This window comes from Anomaloglossus baeobatrachus, chromosome 11 (genome assembly GCF_048569485.1).
Source record: "Anomaloglossus baeobatrachus isolate aAnoBae1 chromosome 11, aAnoBae1.hap1, whole genome shotgun sequence".
NCBI lineage: Eukaryota > Metazoa > Chordata > Amphibia > Anura > Aromobatidae > Anomaloglossus > Anomaloglossus baeobatrachus.
Window position 1 is genome coordinate 171,463,544 of NC_134363.1, and position 19,980 is coordinate 171,483,523.

The 19,980-nt window shown below is 50.2% G+C and overlaps 1 protein-coding gene across 4 annotated transcripts in view; it reads right to left on the minus strand.

Moving 5' to 3' along the window:
- SIDT2 (SID1 transmembrane family member 2) overlaps nucleotides 1–19,980 on the minus strand; it is a 118,466-nt gene that overhangs the window by 17,935 nt on the left and 80,551 nt on the right. For all 4 annotated transcript variants that reach the window (XM_075328338.1, XM_075328336.1, XM_075328335.1 and 1 more), the window contains 5 exons: nucleotides 17,748–17,866; nucleotides 17,266–17,339; nucleotides 16,940–17,006; nucleotides 16,790–16,863; nucleotides 14,836–14,959 (listed from right to left, as the gene is read on the minus strand). In XM_075328338.1, coding sequence (XP_075184453.1) covers nucleotides 14,836–14,959; nucleotides 16,790–16,863; nucleotides 16,940–17,006; nucleotides 17,266–17,339; nucleotides 17,748–17,866 — 458 coding nt within the window. The remainder of the gene's footprint in view (nucleotides 1–14,835; nucleotides 14,960–16,789; nucleotides 16,864–16,939; nucleotides 17,007–17,265; nucleotides 17,340–17,747; nucleotides 17,867–19,980) is intronic.

Sequence of the window (19,980 nt, forward strand, 5' to 3'; positions counted from 1 at the left end):
CAAGTGCCCTGCACTCCAAGGTGGAGATATACTGCTCCCCAGCCGGATAGACTAGCATCTTGGTGAGGATCACCCGGGACGGAGCCAAAAAGGAGCGTCCCTGAGACAGAGGGGACGATGCCACCATTGAAATGAGCCCCTGGTCTGTGGCAAAGCCACCGCCCCGTGGAAGGAGGAAGTCCGCTTGTTCCAACAGCGGAAAATATCCAGCCGTAGAGGACGCAGATGGAACTGGGCAAGGGAATTGCTTCCATTGACACCACCATCTGATCCAGCACCTGTATTAGGTGCCTGATGGAACGACGTCGACCGCCAGCGGAGGGACTGCTGTTTGACTAAGGGCAGATTCACAAGTGCCGACAGAGTCTCGAATTGCGTCCCTGGGTCTGTGAACTTCTGGGTAGAAGTCAGAGTGGACTTGGACAGAATGACAAACCACCCGAATTGGTTAGAGTGGCGAGAGTGAGCGAGGCACTCCGCTAACAGTCTGCACTGGATGAAACCCAGAGTAGAAGGCTGTCCTGGACAAAACGATCACTGCCAACCCCTAGAGGTGCAGGACTGCAATCACAGCTGCCCCGACCTTGAGAATACTCGAGGGGCCGTGGCTAACCCAAAGGGAAGAGCCACGAATTGGACCACTCTGATTGCAAAACGTAGCCAACGCTGGTGTGAAACTGCGATTGGCACATGCAGATAGGCATCTCTGATGTCGATGGATGCTAGGGAATCTCCTTGGGTCAATGATTGATCGCAGAGACTCTATGCGAAACTGCCTGAACATGCTCGAGAAGCTTGAGATCCAGGTCGGAAGGCACCGCCCTCCTCGGGTACTAGGAATAGATTTAAGCAGAAATCTCAGAACCGTTCCCAGTCGGGAACCGGTACAATTACTCCAGTGGCCTGCAAGAATGCCACAGCCTGTGAGAAGGCGGCGGCCTTGGAGCAGAGGGGAGTTGACAGAAAAAATCTGTTTGGCGGGCTGGATAGAATTCTATCCTGTAGCCGTGGGAGATGGTATCTCGCACCCACTGATCGGAGACGTGTTAAAACCATACGTCGCCAAGTGGGAGAGCCTGCCACCGACCAAGGACGTTGCTGGCGTGGCCAGATAGCCAGGAGGAGGCTGACTTAGTGGCAGCATGTCCTGCGGTCTTCTCGCGCGCCATTTGGGTTTACGATCCTTGGCTGAGCCAGTGGGCGAGGCCGAGGGCTAAGAGAACGATCAGATGGAGGAACAAAAAGAACGAAACCTCGACTGATTCCTGCCCTGGACAGGTTTCCTGGTTTAGGTTTGTGGCATGGAAGAAACTCTTCCCGCCAAGAGCTTCCTTAATAATTTCATCCAGTTGTTCCCGAACAGTCTGGTCCCAGCAAAAGGGAGCCCAGCAAGGAACTTCTTTAGAAGCATCCGCCTTCCACTTCCGAAGCCACAGGAGCCTGCGGATAGCGAGAAAATTAGCCGAGGCCACCGCAGTGCGGTGAGAGTCTCCAGCATGGCAGACATGGTATAGGATGAAAAGACTGAAGTCTGGAAGTTAAGGCAACCATTTCGGGCAAAGAGTCCCTATGAGGGAATGCATCTCCTCTAGAGAAGCAGAGATGGCTTTGAAAGCCGCACTGCTGCAAATGGGGAGAACGAGGCCCCTGCCGCCTCCATACAGATTTGGCCAGAAGGACAAACTGGCGGACAGCAAAACCGTAAGTGAAGAGCCATCAGCCACTGATACAACGTCCGGGCTGAGAGTCTAAACACCGGAGGGACCACCTTTGGTGAATGAGCCCACTCCTTGACCACCGCTGGTGGAAGGGGAAAACTGTCATCAGAACCACGCTTTGGGAAGCGTTTGCCAGAGCAGACCCTGGGCTTGGTCACAGTGGCCTGAAAACTGGAGTGGTTAAGGAACACACTCCTTATTCTTAGGCAAGGTAAACTGGTGTCCTGTTGCCAGAGAAGTTTGCTCCTCTGATACTGGCGGATTGAGGTACAGTACAGAATTAATGTACAGTGGGATCCTTAGAGAGGTGCCGTCAGCCACTGATACAACTATCCGGGCTGAAATACTAGACACCGGAGGGACCACCCTTGGTGAATGAGCCCACTCCTTGACCACCTCTGGTGGAAGGAGGAAACAGTCATCAGAACCACGCTTTGGGAGCGTCTGTCAGGACGGGCTCTGGGCTTGGTCACAGTGGGCTGAAAACTGGAGTGGTTAAGGAACACACTCCTTGTTCTCTTAAGGTATACTGATGCCTTTCTGCCAGAGAGGGATACTCCCCTGATACAGGCGGATTGAGGTCCAGTACAAATATAATGGACGCAATCAAATCATTAGCATCTGCGTCACCTTCGGACAGATCAATGTACATTAAGTAGCGTCCGAGCCCCCAGTAAAGACATCCTCCTCGTCCAGTGAGTCAGCTCGTGAATCAGAGCTGCGGGACGGGGAAGGACAGGGGACCCTGCGTCTCCATTTTAGGAGGACGGGGTCTGAAACCAGATGAAGAGACCTCTAAGAGCTTGCTGAGCGAGCCGTAGCAGCAGAAGCGCCCTGAGAAGGGGGCTAATGCATGCTCAGCACCCCCGGAGCAGCTGGAGGACCACTGACGAGCCTCCAGGCTGAGGGACCACTGTGTTTATGTGCTCAGTACAGGTAGTACGAGTCTACATGCAGTGCATATTAAGAACAGCCATGCAGCCTTGCTCTGATGTGAGACATGCTGCAGAAGTGGGGGCTCTGTGAGGGAATGCATCTCCAGAATGACCCCCAGCAGAGTATATAAACAGAGAATATAAGCAGCTGCACAACTGGAGGTTGTGGCTGCCAGACCGTTTAACATACATTTCTGTGCCCTCCAGTCCCCCAGCCCTGGCCCCCATTTGTCACAATGTGGTATCTCTGTGCCTATGCAGACACTGAGAACGCTGAGAAAATGGCGACCGGAGCGAGGCGAGGTGGCGGAGCCTACTCTGAGAGCGGGCAAATGAGGTATACAGGGGAGGGAATCCTTCCTCAGTGAGGAGTGTCTCTCCCTGTGCTGAACAGCCGCTGGGCGGAGCCACACCGTCCCTCTGCATGACTGACATGCAGGGGGAGTGAAACCGAAACTAGGCCTCAGGCGAAGCCGGGGCCTAGATTTAAACATGCGGCCAGCGTGCAGGCACCATCGGCGCGGTTCTCCAGTGAAAACTGGAGAACCGGCCGGAAATGTTACCCCAGACATATAACACACTCCCCCCAATAAATAAAGTACAAGGGACCCTGGAAGGACCACTTTCTGTGGTAAAAAACGTCTCATACTTAGCTTTTGAGACGCAGGTGCCAGGTCCCTGGGGGGGGGGTTAAACGCTCCGTCCGACAGGATCCTGAACAGGGCTGCGGATGGAGACCGGTCTCCTGCAAAGCAGTGAGAACCGAGATGGCTCCCACTTCAAGCCAGAGCCCGAGGGATGGTGAAGGAGCGCGGCATGTGAAGGCTCCAGCCTTGTAAAGTCAACCTTAACAGCACCGCCGACACAGTGGGGTGAGAAGGGACATGCCGGGAGTCCAGAATGGACCCGCTTTTCTTCCAAATCTTTGAAATCCAAAAAATCAAAAATCAAAAATCAGAGAATGCATGTGTGTGTGTGACCTCCTGAACACAAAGCATTGAAACTGGCTAGGACTGGCTACCAGGGGGTGTATATGCTAGGAAAGAGGAGCTACACGTTTGAGTGTAGTACTTTGTGTGTCCTCCGGAGGCAGAAGCTATACACCCATGGTTTGGGTCTCCCATAAGGAACGATGAAGAAATTCTCTTTTTCTTCATCGTTCCTTATGGGAGACCCAGACCATGGGACGTCTCAAAGCAGTCCATGGGTGGGAATAAACAGAAAACTGAGAAGTAGGCGAAACCTAACTTCACAAATGGGCGACAGCCGCCTGAAGGATGCGTCTGCCCAAGCTCGCATCTGCCGAAGCATGAGCATGCACTTGGTAGTGCTTCGAAAAGGTGTGCAGACTAGACCAAGTGGCAGCCTGACAGACCTGCTGAGCCGTAGCCTGGTGCCTTAAAGCCCAAGAGGCACCGACAGCTCTGGTCGAATGCGCCTTGATCCCCGGCGGGGGAGGCACCTGAGAGCACTGGCAGGCATCGGATATGGCTGACCTAATCCAACGAGCCAGGGTCGGTTTAGAAGCCGAGAGACCCTTGCGCTGACCTGTGGTCAGCACAAAGAGAGAGGTGCACCGCCTAAGAACAGCGGTGCGTGACACATAGATCCGGAGCGCCCGCACCAGATCTAAAGTATGCAACGCTTTCTCAAAGCAATGCACAGGAGCCGGACAAAAGGAAGGCAATGAAATGTCCTGGTTGAGGTGGAAAGGAGACACCACCTTAGGGAGAAATTCCGGAGTCGGACGGAGAACCACCTTGTCTTGGTGAAAAAACAAAAAAGGTGACTCCGAAGAGAGCGCAGCTAAATCAGAGACTCTCCTGAGAGAAGTTATGGCCACCAGAAAAACGACCTTTTGTGAAAGTCGAAACAAAGAAACCTCCCTAAGAGGCTCAAAGGGGGGTTTCTGTAAGGCCGTGAGGACCAGATTAAGGTCCCAGGGATCCAAAGGCCGCCGGTAAGGTGGAATGATGTGAGATGCGCCCTGCATGAAGGTGCGCACCTGGGCCAGTCGGGCGATACGCCGCTGGAACAACACTGACAGCGCCGAGAGTCCCTTAAGGGAATTGAGGGATAGTCCTAGCTGCAGACCGGACTGTAGAAAGGACAGGATGGTCGGTAAGGAAAAAGGCCAAGGGGCATGCCCGGAAGAACGACACCAGAACAGGATAATTCTCCAAGTCCTGTGGTAAATCTTGGCCGAGGAAGACTTCCGAGCCTGAGTCATAGTGGAGATGACTTCGGGAGGAATGCCGGAAGCCGTCAGGATCCAGGACTCAAGAGCCACGCCGTCAATCTGAGAGCCGCAGAATTCTGTCGGGAAAACGGACCTTGAGAGAGAAGGTCTGGGCGGTCTGGGAGATGCCACGGCACCTCTACGGACAGACGGAGCAGGTCTGGGTACCAAGCTCGCCTGGGCCAGTCTGGAGCAATGAGTATGACCCGACAGCCCTCCATTCTGATCTTGCGCAGGACTCTGGGCAAGAGAGCTAGAGGGGGAAACACGTAAGACAGACGGAACTGGGACCAATCCTGAACCAGCGCGTCCGCTGCAAAGGCCTGGGGATCGTGGGAGCGAGCCACGTAAACCGGGACCTTGTTGTTGTGCCGGGATGCCATTAGATCCACTTCCGGAGTGCCCCACTTGCGGCAGATCGACCGGAACACTGCCGGATGCAGAGCCCACTCGCCGCTGTCCACGGTTTGACGGCTGAGATAATCTGCCTCCCAGTTTTCCACGCCTGGGATGTGGACTGCGGATATGGTGGACTTGGAGTCCTCCGTCCACTGAAGGATGCGTTGAACTTCCAACATTGCCAGGCGGCTGCGAGTCCCGCCCTGGTGATTGATGTAGGCAACTGCTGTCGCATTGTCTGACTGGACTCGAATGTGCTTGCCTGCCAACAGGTGGTGAAAGGCTACGAGAGCTAGGAGCACAGCTCTGATCTCCAGCACATTGATCGAGAGGGCTGATTCGGACGGAGTCCAAGTGCCCTGTGCTCAGTGGTGGAGAAATACTGCTCCCCAGCCGGATAGACTGGCATCCGTGGTGAGAATCACCCAGGACAGGATCAGGAAGGAGCGTCCCTGAGACAGAGAGAGGGGCCGAAGCCACCACTGAAGAGAGCTCCTGGTCTGTGGCGACAGAGCCACCAACCTGTGCAAGGAAGAAGTCCGCTTGTCCCAACAGCGGAGAATGTCCAGCTGCAGAGGACGCAGATGGAACTGGGCAAAGGGAACCGCTTCCATTGACGCCACCATCTGACCCAGCACCTGCATGAGGTGCCTGATGGAATGACGGCGGGGCCTCAACAGAGAGCGCACCGCCAGATGGAGGGACTGCTGTTTGACTAAGGGCAGCTTCACAAGTGTCGGCAGAGTCTCGAATTGCATCCCTAGGTACGTAAGTTTTTGGGTCGGGGTCAGAGTGGACTTGGGCAGATTGACAAGCCACCCGAATTGAACAAGCGTGGCGAGAGTGAGCGAAACACTCCGCTGACAGTCTGCACTGGATGAAGCCTTGACAAGAAGGTCGTCCAGGTAAGGAATCACTGCCAACCCCTGGAGGTGCAGAACCGCAACCACTGCTGCCATGACCTTGTTAAATACTCGAGGGGCTGTGGCTAACCCGAAGGGGAGAGCCACGAATTGGAAATGTTCCTCTCCGATTGCAAAACGTAGCCAACGCTGGTGTGAAACTGCAATTGGCACATGCAGATAGGCATCTCTGATGTCGATGGATGCCAGGAAATCTCCTTGGGTCATTGAGGCAATGACTGATCACAGAGACTCCATGCGAAAATGCCGTACCTGAACATGCTTGTTGAGAAGCTTAAGATCCAGGATGGGCCGGAAGGAACCGTCCTTTTTGGGGACTAGGAAGAGATTTGAGTAAAAACCTCTGAACCGTTCCCTGGCGGGAACCGGTACAATTACTCCGTTGGCCTGCAAGGATGCCACGGCCTGAGAGAAGGCGGCGGCCTTGGAGCAGGGGGGAGTTGACAGAAAAAATCTGTTTGGCGGGCTGGAAGAGAACTCTATCCTGTAGCCGTGGGAGATGATATCCCGCACCCACTGATCGGAGACATGTTGAAACCACACGTTGCCAAAGTGGGAGAGCCTGCCACCGACCAAGGACGTTGCTGGCTCGGCCAGATAGTCAAGAGGAGGCTGCCTTGGTGGCAGCAGCTCCTGCGGACCTTTGTGGACGCGGCTTCTTGCGCCAGGTGGGCTTCTGGTCCTTGGCTGAGTTAGTGGACGAGGCCGAGGACTTAGAGGCCGCCCAGTTAGAGGAACGAAACCTCGACTGGTTCCTGCCCTGGACAGGTTTCCTGGGTTTAGTCTGTGGCAAGGAAGTACTCTTCCCGCCAGTAGCCTCCTTAATAATTTCATCCAGTTGTTCACCGAACAGCCTGGACCCGGCAAATGGGAGCCCAGGAAGGTACTTCTTTGAAGAAGCATCTGCCTTCCACTCTCGCAGCCACAAAATCCTGCGGATAGCGAGGGAATTAGCGGAGGCCACCGCAGTGCGGTGAGAAGCCTCCAGCATGGCAGACATGGCGTAGGCTGAAAAGGCTGAAGCCTGGGAAGTTAGGGCAACCAATTCAGGCATAGAGTCCCTAGTGAGGGAATGCATCTCCTCTAGGGAAGCAGAGATGGCTTTGAGAGCCCACACTGCTGCAAAGGATGGAGAGAACGAGGCCCCTGCCGCCTCAGACAGACTTGGCCAGGAGGTCAACCTGGCGGTCAGTGGGATCCTTAAGGGAGGTGCCATCAGCCACAGATACAACTGTCCGGGCTGAGAGTCTAGACACCGGAGGGTCTACCTTTGGTGAGTGAGCCCACTCCTTGACCACCTCTGGTGGAAAAGGAAAACTGTCATCAGAACCACGCTTTGGGGGGCGTGGCCTGCTTGCTAATGGCACCGGTCACCTAGCTGCTGAGCTCCAGCCACCTCGACTCCTAACCGGCTCACTGCGGCTCACCAGTGGCACCAATCTCTCTGCACACGGGGGGAAAGTGCTGCGGAGGTACCCAGGAACGTGGCATGCCAAGGGGAAAGTCCCAGAAGAAGCCGTCCCCGGCGAAAGTTACAGACTTCTTCTCCAGCACGGGACGAGGGAAAATGGCAGCAGCATCCTCCTCCACAACTTCCTCACGCTCATCCAGGAGGGGATCCACAGCAGGCCCAGACTTGGACACAGACGCTGCAGATATACCGCTTACCAAAGGTACCATGCAGAAACTGCTCAGTGCCCTTCGCTCATCACTGCAGCAGGATTGGAAAGATATGGTGGCTGAGCTGAGGGGAGATATCACTGCCATAGGCAGTCGCACAGCACACATTGAAACTAAAATGCAGGAGCTGACAAAGTCACACAATAGCCTCATTGATGCCAATGCAGCACTGGAGGAACAAGTGCAAAAGCTCCATACCAAGGTCTTGGATTTAGAGGACAGGTCCCGCAGAAACAACATAAGAATCAGAGGAATTCCAGAGGCCATACCAGACAAGGGGCTGCAGAGCTTTCTAGGCTCCTTGCTGCAGGAGCTGCTCCCAGACCTGTCTGCAACTGATTTCCTGGTGGACAGAATACACAGAGTCCCTAAGCCTAAATCCCTCAGTGCTGATGCCCCCCGGGACACTTTGGCTCGCCTGCACTTTTACAAGACCAAAGAAGCCCTGCTGCAAGCCCTGAGAAGGAGGCCGCCTCTGTCTGAGCAATTCCAGCACCTGTCCATTTTTCCGGATCTGTCTGCAGGAACCCTGGCAAAAAGGAGGGAATTTGCCCCTTATACCAAAATTCTCAGGGATGAAGCTATATCCTATAGATGGGGTTTCCCTGTAAAGATCCTGCTTTTCCGTGCAGGAAACACCCACGTCTGCCATTCCCCACAACAGTTGGCAAAGCTCCTATCCTCATGGAACATGGCAAATCTCCCGGCCAGATCTCCAAGAGCCACAGGATCATCCTAAAGGGATAAAGTGAATGAAGATTGGTCCATCGCGTGAGTTATGTGATATGTCTGAGTCGCGGCTGAGACTTAGTTGCTACTTTTAAGGTCCGCTGGTTCTGTTCAACCAGGACCCTGAGCCCCCATGGCGGTACATTTCCACCATACCGCAGGCCCCCTTTTTGGGCTTTTTTTCTATGTGGACTGATGCTCCCTACATCAGTAATGTTAGTGATGTTAATGTTGTCAGTGTTACCTCTTTCCTGCCTAACCTTCCTTTCTCCCCCCGCAGCTCTAGGCAAGAGACTTTTTTTCATGTACAATGGTACTGAACTGTATGTCTATAAATGTTAGGGGCCTGAACTCGCCGGCCAAGAGATCCATGTTTTGGCGGGAAGTGGTTAAATCCAAATGTGACGTGATTTGTGGTCAAGAGTCTCATCTCCTCCAGGGGGACTCGCACAGGTTAAATAATGCTAAATTTCCTTTCATACTGCTGGCTTGTGGGAAAAAAAAAAAAAGGCTGGAGTATTCATTTGTGTAAAAAATACTGTTGCGTTCACACTACATTCCCAACATTTAGACCCTGAAGGTAGATACGCCATTATTAATTGCTCCATAAATGGATCTAAGTATACTATTGCAACCCTTTACGCCCCCAACTCTGGTCAGATCAGCTTTCTGCGGAGGTTTCTTTCCAAGCTTTCATCCGTTACAGAGGGTAAGCAAATAATCTGCGGGGATTTTAACATGTTAATGTCCAGCACTCTGGATTGCTCCAATACTGCTGTAAAGAGGAAGGAAATGAGCACAATAATTTCAGAAAGGCATCTCCATGATATATGGAGATACCAACATGCAAATGAGAGGGACTACACATTCTTCTCACCTCGGTTCACCTCATACAGCAGATTGGACTACTTTCTGGTTGAAAGCTCACTTATTTTGGATTGCTCAGATTCAAAAATTGGACTTATAGCTTGGTCGGACCATGCCCCCATATACCTGACAGTCCAGGAGCAAAGCCGCACGCCCGTTTTTACCCGGTGGCGCATGAATGACTCCCTCCTGGCCTGTAGACAACTCTCTGAGGAGTTGCAGGCCGACCTCGCAGAGTTTTTTAAATTTAATGACAACAAGGAGGTGACAGAGGAAACGCTATGGTCTGCACACAAGGCCTTTATTAGGGGGTCATTCATCAAAATTGCCACTAGGGAGAAAAGGAGGCGTCAGGCAACTTCCAAAGCTCTACTGTCCCACATAGCGCTTTTAGAAGCCCACAATAAATCTGCCCCAAACATGTCAACATCTGACGAACTCAGGAAACTAAGAACACAGCTCCGCCAATTGCTGATGGTAGACTATGAGAAAAATTTAAGATCCCTCAAACAGCGGTACTATATGATGGGTGACAGGGCGGGTGCCTTACTAGCCAGGAGGGTTAAAAAACGAGAAATGCAAAACAAAATTGAATACCTCGTGACGGGTTCTAATGCCACAATACGCAACCCAACGGAAATAGCCAATGCATTCGCTGATTTTTATCAGTCTCTCTACAACCTTAAAAATGACCCCACTGCCCCAAAGCCTACCCAATCGGCAATTAATTCCTTCTTAAACAATATTAATCTTCCTCGGTTATCTACAGTACATCTAGAGCAACTAAATTCCCCTTTCTCCCTGGAAGAGGTTCGCCAGGCGGTGATCACAGCCAAAAGAAATTCAGCTCCAGGCCCAGACGGCCTCACTAACTCCTATTATAGGCAATTCACTGAAACCCTGTCTCCTTTCCTCCTGAGACTTTTCTCCTCTTGGCGAGCCACAGCAGATATTTCACCAAATAATCTAGAGGCCATTATAACTACCCTGCCAAAGCCAGGAAAACCCCCTACATCACCAGGAAACTTCAGGCCAATATCCCTCCTAAACTGCGACTTAAAATTGTACGCCAAAATAATCTCAGCTAGAATACATAAAGTCCTTCCATCACTGATTTCCCCGGATCAAGTGGGGTTTGTGGCGGGGAGGCAGGCGAAAGATGGGACGAGACGTATGCTGGACCTGATTGCGGTGGCTGAGGGGAGGAAAATCCCCAGTGTATTCCTGTCCTTGGACGCAGAGAAGGCGTTTGACAGGGTGCACTGGGGATATCTGAAATCTGTACTGGCCAAGTTTGGATTTGAAGGCCCCATACTTACCGCCATAATGGCACTATACTCTAACCCTAACGCCAAAGTTCTGGCATCCGGATTTATATCTCGGAGTTTTGAATTATCCAATGGGACACGCCAGGGGTGTCCGCTCTCCCCTATCATCTATGCCCTTGCTATAGAGCCTCTGGCGCAGACTATCCGTGAATGCCCTCGGATCTCGGGGATTCGAGTGGGGAGTACAAACCATGTGATCAGTCTATATGCGGATGATGTGATTTTATCCTGCACTAATGTAGAGGTGTCCCTAAAACACGTAATGGAGATCCTGTCCTCCTTCGCTCAAGTCTCGTATTACAAGCTTAATATTACCAAGTCCTTAATTTTTCCGCTCTTCCTGCCCGCCTCAACTAGAGCCACTCTTTCTCATCTTTACCCTTTCAAATGGGAAGACGAGGGTATCCCCTACCTGGGTATTATACTGGCCCCGCTACACTCCGTGATCCGGAAAAATCTGCTGACCCTGCACACCTCACTGGATAGAGAACTTACTCGCCTTTCTCTTCTCCCGCTCTCTTGGGTGGCGAGAATGCAGACCTTTAAAATGATCTGCCTCCCAAAAATTATCTACTTACTTCGGTGCCTGCCCCTAACAATTCCGCAACGGTATCTCACCAAAATTCATTCGCTAATGAGTAAATTTATATGGGCTGGGAAAAAACCTAGAATAGCCCCGAGATGCATGCATGCCCCGTTAAGTGGTGGAGGAATGGGTATTCCTAATATTCTAACATACCACAGAGCCGCTATCCTGGAACCGGCTCGAGATTGGTGGAGGAATGATTCAGACTTAAGATGGTTACAGATTGAGTACACCTGGGCACAGGTCCACTCCCCTAAACAATTCATAGACTCCCTGCTCCTAACCCCTTCGCCCCCCGGCGATCTTCTACCCACCACAGCAGCTCTAAAGAAAGCTTGGTCCTTGTGGAGCAAGCCAGTGTCACATGCTTTAGGTCCCAGCATTCCCCTTAGATCGCTAGAAGCCTTCATTCCAAACTTGAATCTTGCCGCCTGGACACGTGGAGGTCCAATCACCCTAGCAGATCTCTATAGAGAAGGCGTCCTACTCCCGTACTCAGAAATGTGTGATAAATTTAACCTTCCCCGACACAGTCTATTCCAGTTTTTTCAAATACGTCACTTTCTTCAGTCCGCTCCTCATCTCCCGGCTCCCACGACAGCTGACCACGCCTCAATTAAAAAATTCTTTCAAAATAGCAAAATCAAAGGCCTTTCATATATCCATAATATGCTAAACTCCCCACAACCGGACAAACAATTGCCGTATATGCTCAAATGGGAAAAAGATCTAGCTTCTCCGCTTCCGCCGCAAGAATGGTTCGCGGCCTCAAAATGGATCCACAAGTTCTCTTCTTGTCTCAATCATATAGAGCAATTAAAAAAGGTTCATCTGAGGTGGTACAACTCCCCTACTAAACTGGCTTCTTTTTCCCCACATGTGTCACCACTGTGCTGGAGGGGCTGCAACCACAGGGGCACCTTATGTCATATGTGGTGGTTTTGCCCTAAGTTATCTAACTTCTGGCAGGAGGTGTTCAATCTAATCCATGAGGTTACTAGTCTCCGCCTTTCTCCAAACCCAACCTTAGCGGTGCTACACATTGGCTTAGATGGGATCCCGGATCTTTTAAAAAACATCATTTCTCACATTCTCATAGCTGGCAGGTACTGTGTGGCATACAAGTGGAGGTCGGTGAGCCCCCCTACAAAAAGAGATCTAATTGAGAGGATCAACCTACACTGGCTATACGAAACCAACTTGGCCCCCAACCTAGAGAAGAGAACGGTGAGACTTAAACAATGGCACCCGTGGGCCACTTCCCTTTATGCAACGGCCCTCCCCCAGATACCGACACCTACACCATAAATAAATTGATTATGCCTAAGAATGTCTTGTAGAGCTGCTTCCCCCACCCCCTTTCTTTCCCCCCTCCCTCCCTGCTCCTATGTTCAGGTTGTTGTTGTAAGGGGTATTTAATGTCCCAGATTGATATTCTGATAATGGCTCGAGGCTATTCCACCTCTTGCTACTCAATGCTCCTGTTCTTGATGTTGTTGTATGAGAAGTTTGTATTTTTCTGAAAACTCAATAAAAACCTTTATGATAAAAAAAAAAAAAAAAAAAAGAACCACGCTTTGGGAAGCGTTTGTCAGGACAGGCTCTGGACTTGGACACAGTGGCTTGAAAACTGGAGTGGTTAAAGAACACACTCCTTGTTCTCTTAGGCAAGGTAAACTGGTGCTTTTCTGCCAGAGAGGGTTGCTCCTCTGATACTGGCGGGTTGAGGTCCAGTACAGAATTAATGGACGCAATCAAATCACTAACATCCGCATCACCCTCGGTCAGATCAATGGGGCACATGGAGGTAGCGTCCGAGCCCCCAGTAAAGACATCCTCCTCGTCCTGCGAGTCGGCTCGTGAATCGGAGCCGCGGGACGAGGAAGGAGAGGGGACCCTGCGTCTCCTTTTAGGAGGACGGGGTCTGGGAGCAGATGAAGAATCCTCTGTGAGCTCTGCAGAGCGAGTCGGAGCAGCAGAGGCGCCCTGAGAAGGGGGCTGATGCATGCTCAGCAAAGTCCGGGACAGCTGTCCCATGGAGTCGGCAAAGGACTGGGAGATAGCCTTAGAAAACGATTCTACCCAAGCCGGGGGTTCAGCCACCGGGGCCGGAGCAGCCGGAGGGACCACTGGGGAGACTCCAGGCTGAGGCACCACCATGTTAGAGCAGGCATCACAATGTGGATATGTGCTCGGTTCAGGCAGTACGAGCTTACATGCAGTGCATATTGAGTACAGCCTTGCAGCCTTGCTCCTAGTGTGAGACATGCTGCTGAGGTGGAGGCTCTGCAGTAAAGAACACACTCCTTCAGAATGACCCCCAGAGAGTGTATAAGGAAGTCCACAACCAGAGGTTGTGGCTTACCAGACAGTTTTGTGTGCCCTCCGGATTCCACAGCTCGGACCCCCAGACAGGTTGCAGAGATGCAGCAGCCAGCGCCGATCAGTGTGAGAACGCTGATAAAATGGCGCCGGAGGGAGGAGGGGGGCGGGGCCTAGTCCAAGAGCGGGAACCGGAGGACCAAGGAGATATCCAGGGGAGGGAAACATCTCCTCAGATAGGAGTGTCCTCCCCTGGGCTGAACGGCTGGTGGGCGGCGCCGCACTGTCCCTCTGCATGACTGACATGCAGGGGCAGTGAAAACGAAAGTAGGCCGCAGCCGAAGCCGGGGCCTAAATTTTTCCATGCGGCCGACGAGCAGGCACCCTCGGCGCGGTTCTCAGGTGAAAACCAGAGAACCGGCCGGAAATCACAGCAAAGTTAAATAACACACTCTCCCCAAAATAAATGTACAAGGGACCCCTCAAAAACGTCTCAATACTTAGCTTATGAGATGCAGGGCCAGGTCCCTGAGGGATGAGTGCTCCGTCCGGGAGGGTCCTGAAAGGGCTGTGGATGGAGACCGGTCTCCTGCAAAGCAGTGAGAACCGTGCTGGCTCCCACTTCAAGCCAGAGCCCGAGGGATGGTGAAGGAGCGCGGCATGAAAGGCTCCAGCCTTGAAATCAACCTTAACAACACCGCCGACACAGTGGGGTGAGAAGGGACATGCCGGGAGTCCAGCTTGGACCCGCTTTTCTTCCAACTCTTTAAAATCAGAAATCATATGAGAATGCATGTGTGGATCTGGGCCTCCTGAACACAAAGCATTGAACTGGCTAGATTTGGTTATCCAGGGGGTGTATATGCTCGGAGGGAGGAGCTACACTTTTTAGTGTAGTACTTTGTGTGTCCTCCGGAGGCAGAAGCTATACACCCATGGTCTGGGTCTCCCATAAGGAACGATGAAGAAAAATAAAATAAGTGACAAGCAAGGTAAAATATTCAGCAGTGAATCTGTTGCTGGGAGAACTCCAACAACCCAGGCATGAGCCCGTATTGGTAGTCAGTTATAAAATGTACATATTATAGAACCAGGCGGCTCGTCCTTACCTCCACCTGCCCCTTTGTGTAGAAGCGGCTGCGGTTGTGACGGAGTTCTCTCTGGAGCACAATGATGAGGAAAAGTAAACCCAACATGATGTAGCCCAGGTTACTGAGGATGTTGTTAAAAGCGCTGGAGAAAAAAAGAAAGAATTATAGAAAAACATAAAAAAAAAAAATATATACAAAAACCAAACCATACACTAATGTCACAGTTAGTGACACACATGGTAGTGATCTTACCAGTGGGCTAAAACACAAATGTTTTTAGGAGGGTCCTGGAAATCTCCAAAGTGTTAGACTATTTTTTGAGATGTGGAGTCTCAAACTGCCGACAGATGACAAACAGCGGTCAGGAGTGCACAGACACACACACACACGTCTCCCTGCCTCCTGCTTGAAAGAGTTCAGTTAAAGGAACACACACACACACACACACACACACACACACACACACACACACGTCTCCCTGCCTCCTGCTTGAGTGATCAGTTAAGGGAACACACACACACACACACACACACACACGTCTCCCTGCCTCCTGCTTGAGTGATCACTTAGGGTAACACACACACACACACACACACACACACACACGTCTCCCTGCCTCCTGCTTGAGTGATCAGTTAGGGTAACACACACACACACACACGTCTCCCTGCCTCCTGCTTGAGTGATCAGTTAAGGGAACACACACACACACACACGTCTCCCTGCCTCCTGCTTGAGTGATCAGTTAGGGTAACACACACACACGTCTCCCTGCCTCCTGCTTGAGCGATCAGTTAGGGTAACACACACACACACACACACACACACACACACACACGTCTTCCTGCCTCCTGCTTAAAAAAAAGTTTTCAGTGCGGTGAGAGGGCAGTAAGGGGCTGTCAGATACCTGGTGGTGGCTGTCTGTCTATCTCCAGGGACAGGAACAAGACTGGATGGTGAAATTCATCACTCCGAATCAATCATTCTAAATATGGTTGTTCCTTGTTCTGACGATTTTACCCTGATGCATTTGAGGGCCCCCCTTAGTCCATCCTACTGTACATGAACAGATTGATTCCGAAAAATGTCCTATGTGACCCCAAAACATTATTGGAGAATTCAATAATCAGGCAATCATGCTCAAGGTAACCGCATAAATTGCTGAATTTAAAGGGTTATTCCAGTCTTCATAGATGAATAATATCTGATAATCAGATACTGCTTGTAAAAACGACAAGCACTTTTGCAAGCCAATGCAGTTCGTGAGATAGACAGCTTGTTATGTACACCAACCACCGCTACTGTCCAACTTGTTAGCACTGTGCGCTTTAGTACGGTTCCTACAAGCTCAATAGAAAAGAGCCTGTCAGCATTGAGCATGTCCTGCGGTCTAGCAGCATTGGTCGGTCTTCTAGGCAACATGGTATAAACACACATGTGCAAAAAAAAGTTAATATCTCAAGAATGAATGAAAATTTTAAAAAGCACTGAATTGCAAAATTGCTTGTATTTACAAGAACTATCACACAGTATACAGTATTAAACATCTCATCTGTGCACGCACCAACTTTGGGCGCCATTTTCCTCAAGTCTGGTGCAGGGAATCAATGCGCCACAGGCAGCGTGTGCGCCGATGAGATCTTGAGCCAAGAGCTCCATCTGCGCATGCACTGACTCCGGGCGCCATTATTTGAAGACCACACTGTCAACATTTTCAGAATGTCGGCCCCCGCCTCACCGCCGGCAGCACAGCATCTCCCCTGCCTCCTGTGACCCTTCTCCACCACTCCCGGTAAACTACATTCAGATTATAAGACACACCCCTCATTTTCCTCCCAAATGTTTGGGAGGAAAAGGGAGTCTTATAACCCGAAAAATACGGTATATATATTTTTTTTTATGTGTAAAGAAAATAATGAAAAATATACAATATTCTTTAATACCCCCAGGCAAGGAGGTACTAATAACGTACCTCAAAGATCCAAGGGGATGGGCACACAAAAAGTTATAATAGCAAATATCCTGATTCCCAGTTACATTCACCACCTAGAGACAAGGGAAAAAAGGTGTTATAACTGCATGGGTGTGCACGTATAGCGTTCATTCTCCCCTATTCTCTTACCGTCTGATAAGTTATAACGAGCTGCACGACGGGTAAAGCGTAGAACACCGCAATAGTGGAGATGTTCCTGTAAATAAAGACACAAGCAATGAGGCATGGACCGTACAGCAAGACCATATATTCAGTATGAAGGATCCGGACACGATGGACTACACAAAGAGCAGCAGACGTGGACGGAGAAAATCTCGAATACACTTTCTGTCTCCGTTCTGTTTCAAGTCAATGACTAGAAAGCCAACAGCAGAAAGGGGTTAAAGAGATCTGTTTGGGCATTAATGTACATGAAATGACTATAATATAGGCAGGCAGGGCTTGCAATTCCTCACCAGAAATAGATTTGGTATTTTTTTCTCATCACGCGCTTGTCTTTTCTTGCCAGATCAGCAACGCACAGAAATTTCTGAAAAACAAAAAGCACATTTATGAATGGAAATATCCGCTCTCCCCATTAGAAAACACAACAAAATGATTAGAAGCAGAAATTATATAATCTTACACCCATACAGGCGCAAACTACTTTAACATTGCTGGCCTATCCTTAGGATAAGTCATCAATGCCTGATCGGCTGGGGTCCGACTCCCCGCACCCCCGCCGATTAGCTGTTTTCGGTGGTGTTGGCAGCAGGAAGCTCTCAGCTCCGGAGCTGCTCAGTCTTCTGATCGTGTCCGTGGCCGGGTACTGCACATCCGCCTCCCATTCTGGTCAATAGGAGGTTGATGCGCAGTATTACTAAAGTTTTAAAAAGTGGTTTCAGGCTCCAAGAACGTAACACCTCCCCCCCCCTCCCTCTCACTGTCTCTGATTTACCTTTGTTCTAATAACATTCTTATCGGACTCTATGTCCGTCAAGGTATCATAGTCGTCTTCTTCTACAGAGCTCAAAGACTCCAAGCGAGGACGAGGCACCATATTCTCAAGAGATTTATCTGCAAGAAGATGAGAGAAGAATACAGTTGAAGACCGTAAGGAAAATCATATGTGGCTGGCCTAGTCTGCTCAAAACTAATGTAGGTAATAGGAGACAGCTGGACGGAGGCCACTGTAGGATTAATGGAATCAACCTGACCTAGGCACTAAGCCGAGGCCAGTAACGAGATGTGAACAGGGTCCTACCATGTATCAAACAGTGACGGGTTCTCAGAAAATTCTCATCTACATGGTATGGCAGAATATCCTCCACCAAACTCTGTATTACCTCGCACTTACCCCCACACCACACACTGACCAGGTGACGTGATCCCCTCACCCGAACTGTGTCACCACCTCCCCCCTTTGGCAATGTGCAGTGATCCCCCCTCATCCAAACTGCGGTGCCCACCACCACCAGGCCCTGAAGCTGCCTGACCCACACAGTGTACCCACCCTACATCACCTAGAGTCTTATTGCTCCGTCACCTTCCCTTACCCTTTCGACCACGTTTTGTCTCCTGCCAAAGTTGTTATAGCTACGTAAAATATTGCACATTAACTCTATATTTTCATATTCATTGTACTTTGCTGTAGATGCCGCTGTCAGTGCGGAACAAGACAAAAATTTATAATGCAGATCAGTAATTAGAATAAATTACAGAATTAATTTAGAATCTAATTTTGACATCCTAATACATCCAGCAACGGCCAAGTCAATGACACAATATACCTGGCCGTACACAAGACCGAACTGCTGCCGACAGCCACATTCACCATCCTTTGACCATTATCAACATTGGGATGTAGCTTGGCATAAGTGGTAAGGAGGAAGAAGGGAAACAAAAACAAACAAAAGAGAAGAAAAAAAAAAACGGAGGAGGAAGGAAAAAAGAAAAAAAGGAAGAAAAAATGAATGAGGGAAAAAAAAAAAAAAAGGAGAAGAGGAAGGAGAAAAAAAAAACCCCAGGAAGGAAAAAGTAAAATGGAAAAAAAGAAGAAAAAAAAGGATGAAGGAAAAGAAGAATAAAAAAAGAAAAAAAGGAATGAGGAAAAAAAAAAGGGAAGGCGAAAAAAAAAAAAAAAAAAGGGAGAAAAAAAACAGGAAGGAAAAAAGAAGAAAAAGAAGGCGGAAGGAAAAGAAGAATAAAAAAAGAAAAACGGATTTTTGTGTACTCACCGTAAAATCGTTTTCTCTTAGCCATCATTGGGGGACACAGGACCATGGGTGTTATGCTGCTTATCCATAGGAGGACACTAAGTAGATGCAAAGATGTTAGCTCCTCCCCTGCAGTATACACCCCCTGGCCCAGCCAGGCTACTTCAGTTTTAGTACACAAGCAGTAGGAGAACAAGTAACAAAAAACGTGAGTGAATACTCATAACAAAAAAGTACTGAGACAGAAAAAAGCTAAGGCCCAACAGGGCAAAAGGGAGGGTGCTGTGTCCCCCAATGATGGCTAAGAGAAAACGATTTTACGGTGAGTACACAAAAATCCGTTTTTCTCTGATGCCTCATTGGGGGACACAGGACCATGGGACGTCCTAAAGCAGTCCATGGGTGGGTAAATAAACAAACAACGCAACGACCAGGAACCAGTCCAAGATAGCCAGGAGCGCCTACTGAGATAGGTACTCCACTATCGTTTGCAGAATTTTCCTACCTAGGTTCGCCTCAGCCGAAGCCTGGGTATGGACTCAGTAATGCTTTGAAACAGTATGTAGGCAAGACCAGGTCGCAGCCTTACACCTCTGTTCCACTGAAGCCTGATGCCTAATGGCCCAAGAGGCGCCAACTGCTCGCGTAGAATGAGTCCGCAACCCAAAAGGAATGGGCTTGAGTTGCAAGCGGTAGACCTCCTGGATCACAGAGCGAATCCAGCGAGCCAGTGTTGCCTATGAAGCTTCCTCTCCTTTCTTAGGCCTTTCAAGAATGACGAACAAGGAGTCTATGTTCCTAAAGGGGCTGTCCTGGGTACGTAATATCTGAGAGCCCTCACAAGGTCTAGCGAATATAGAACCCTATCCACCCTATGGACTGGGTGTGGACAAAAGGAAGGCAGAACAATGTCCTCGTTCATATGAAACGGGGAAGTAACCTTCGGAAGAAAATCCGTAAGGGGGCGTAGAACCA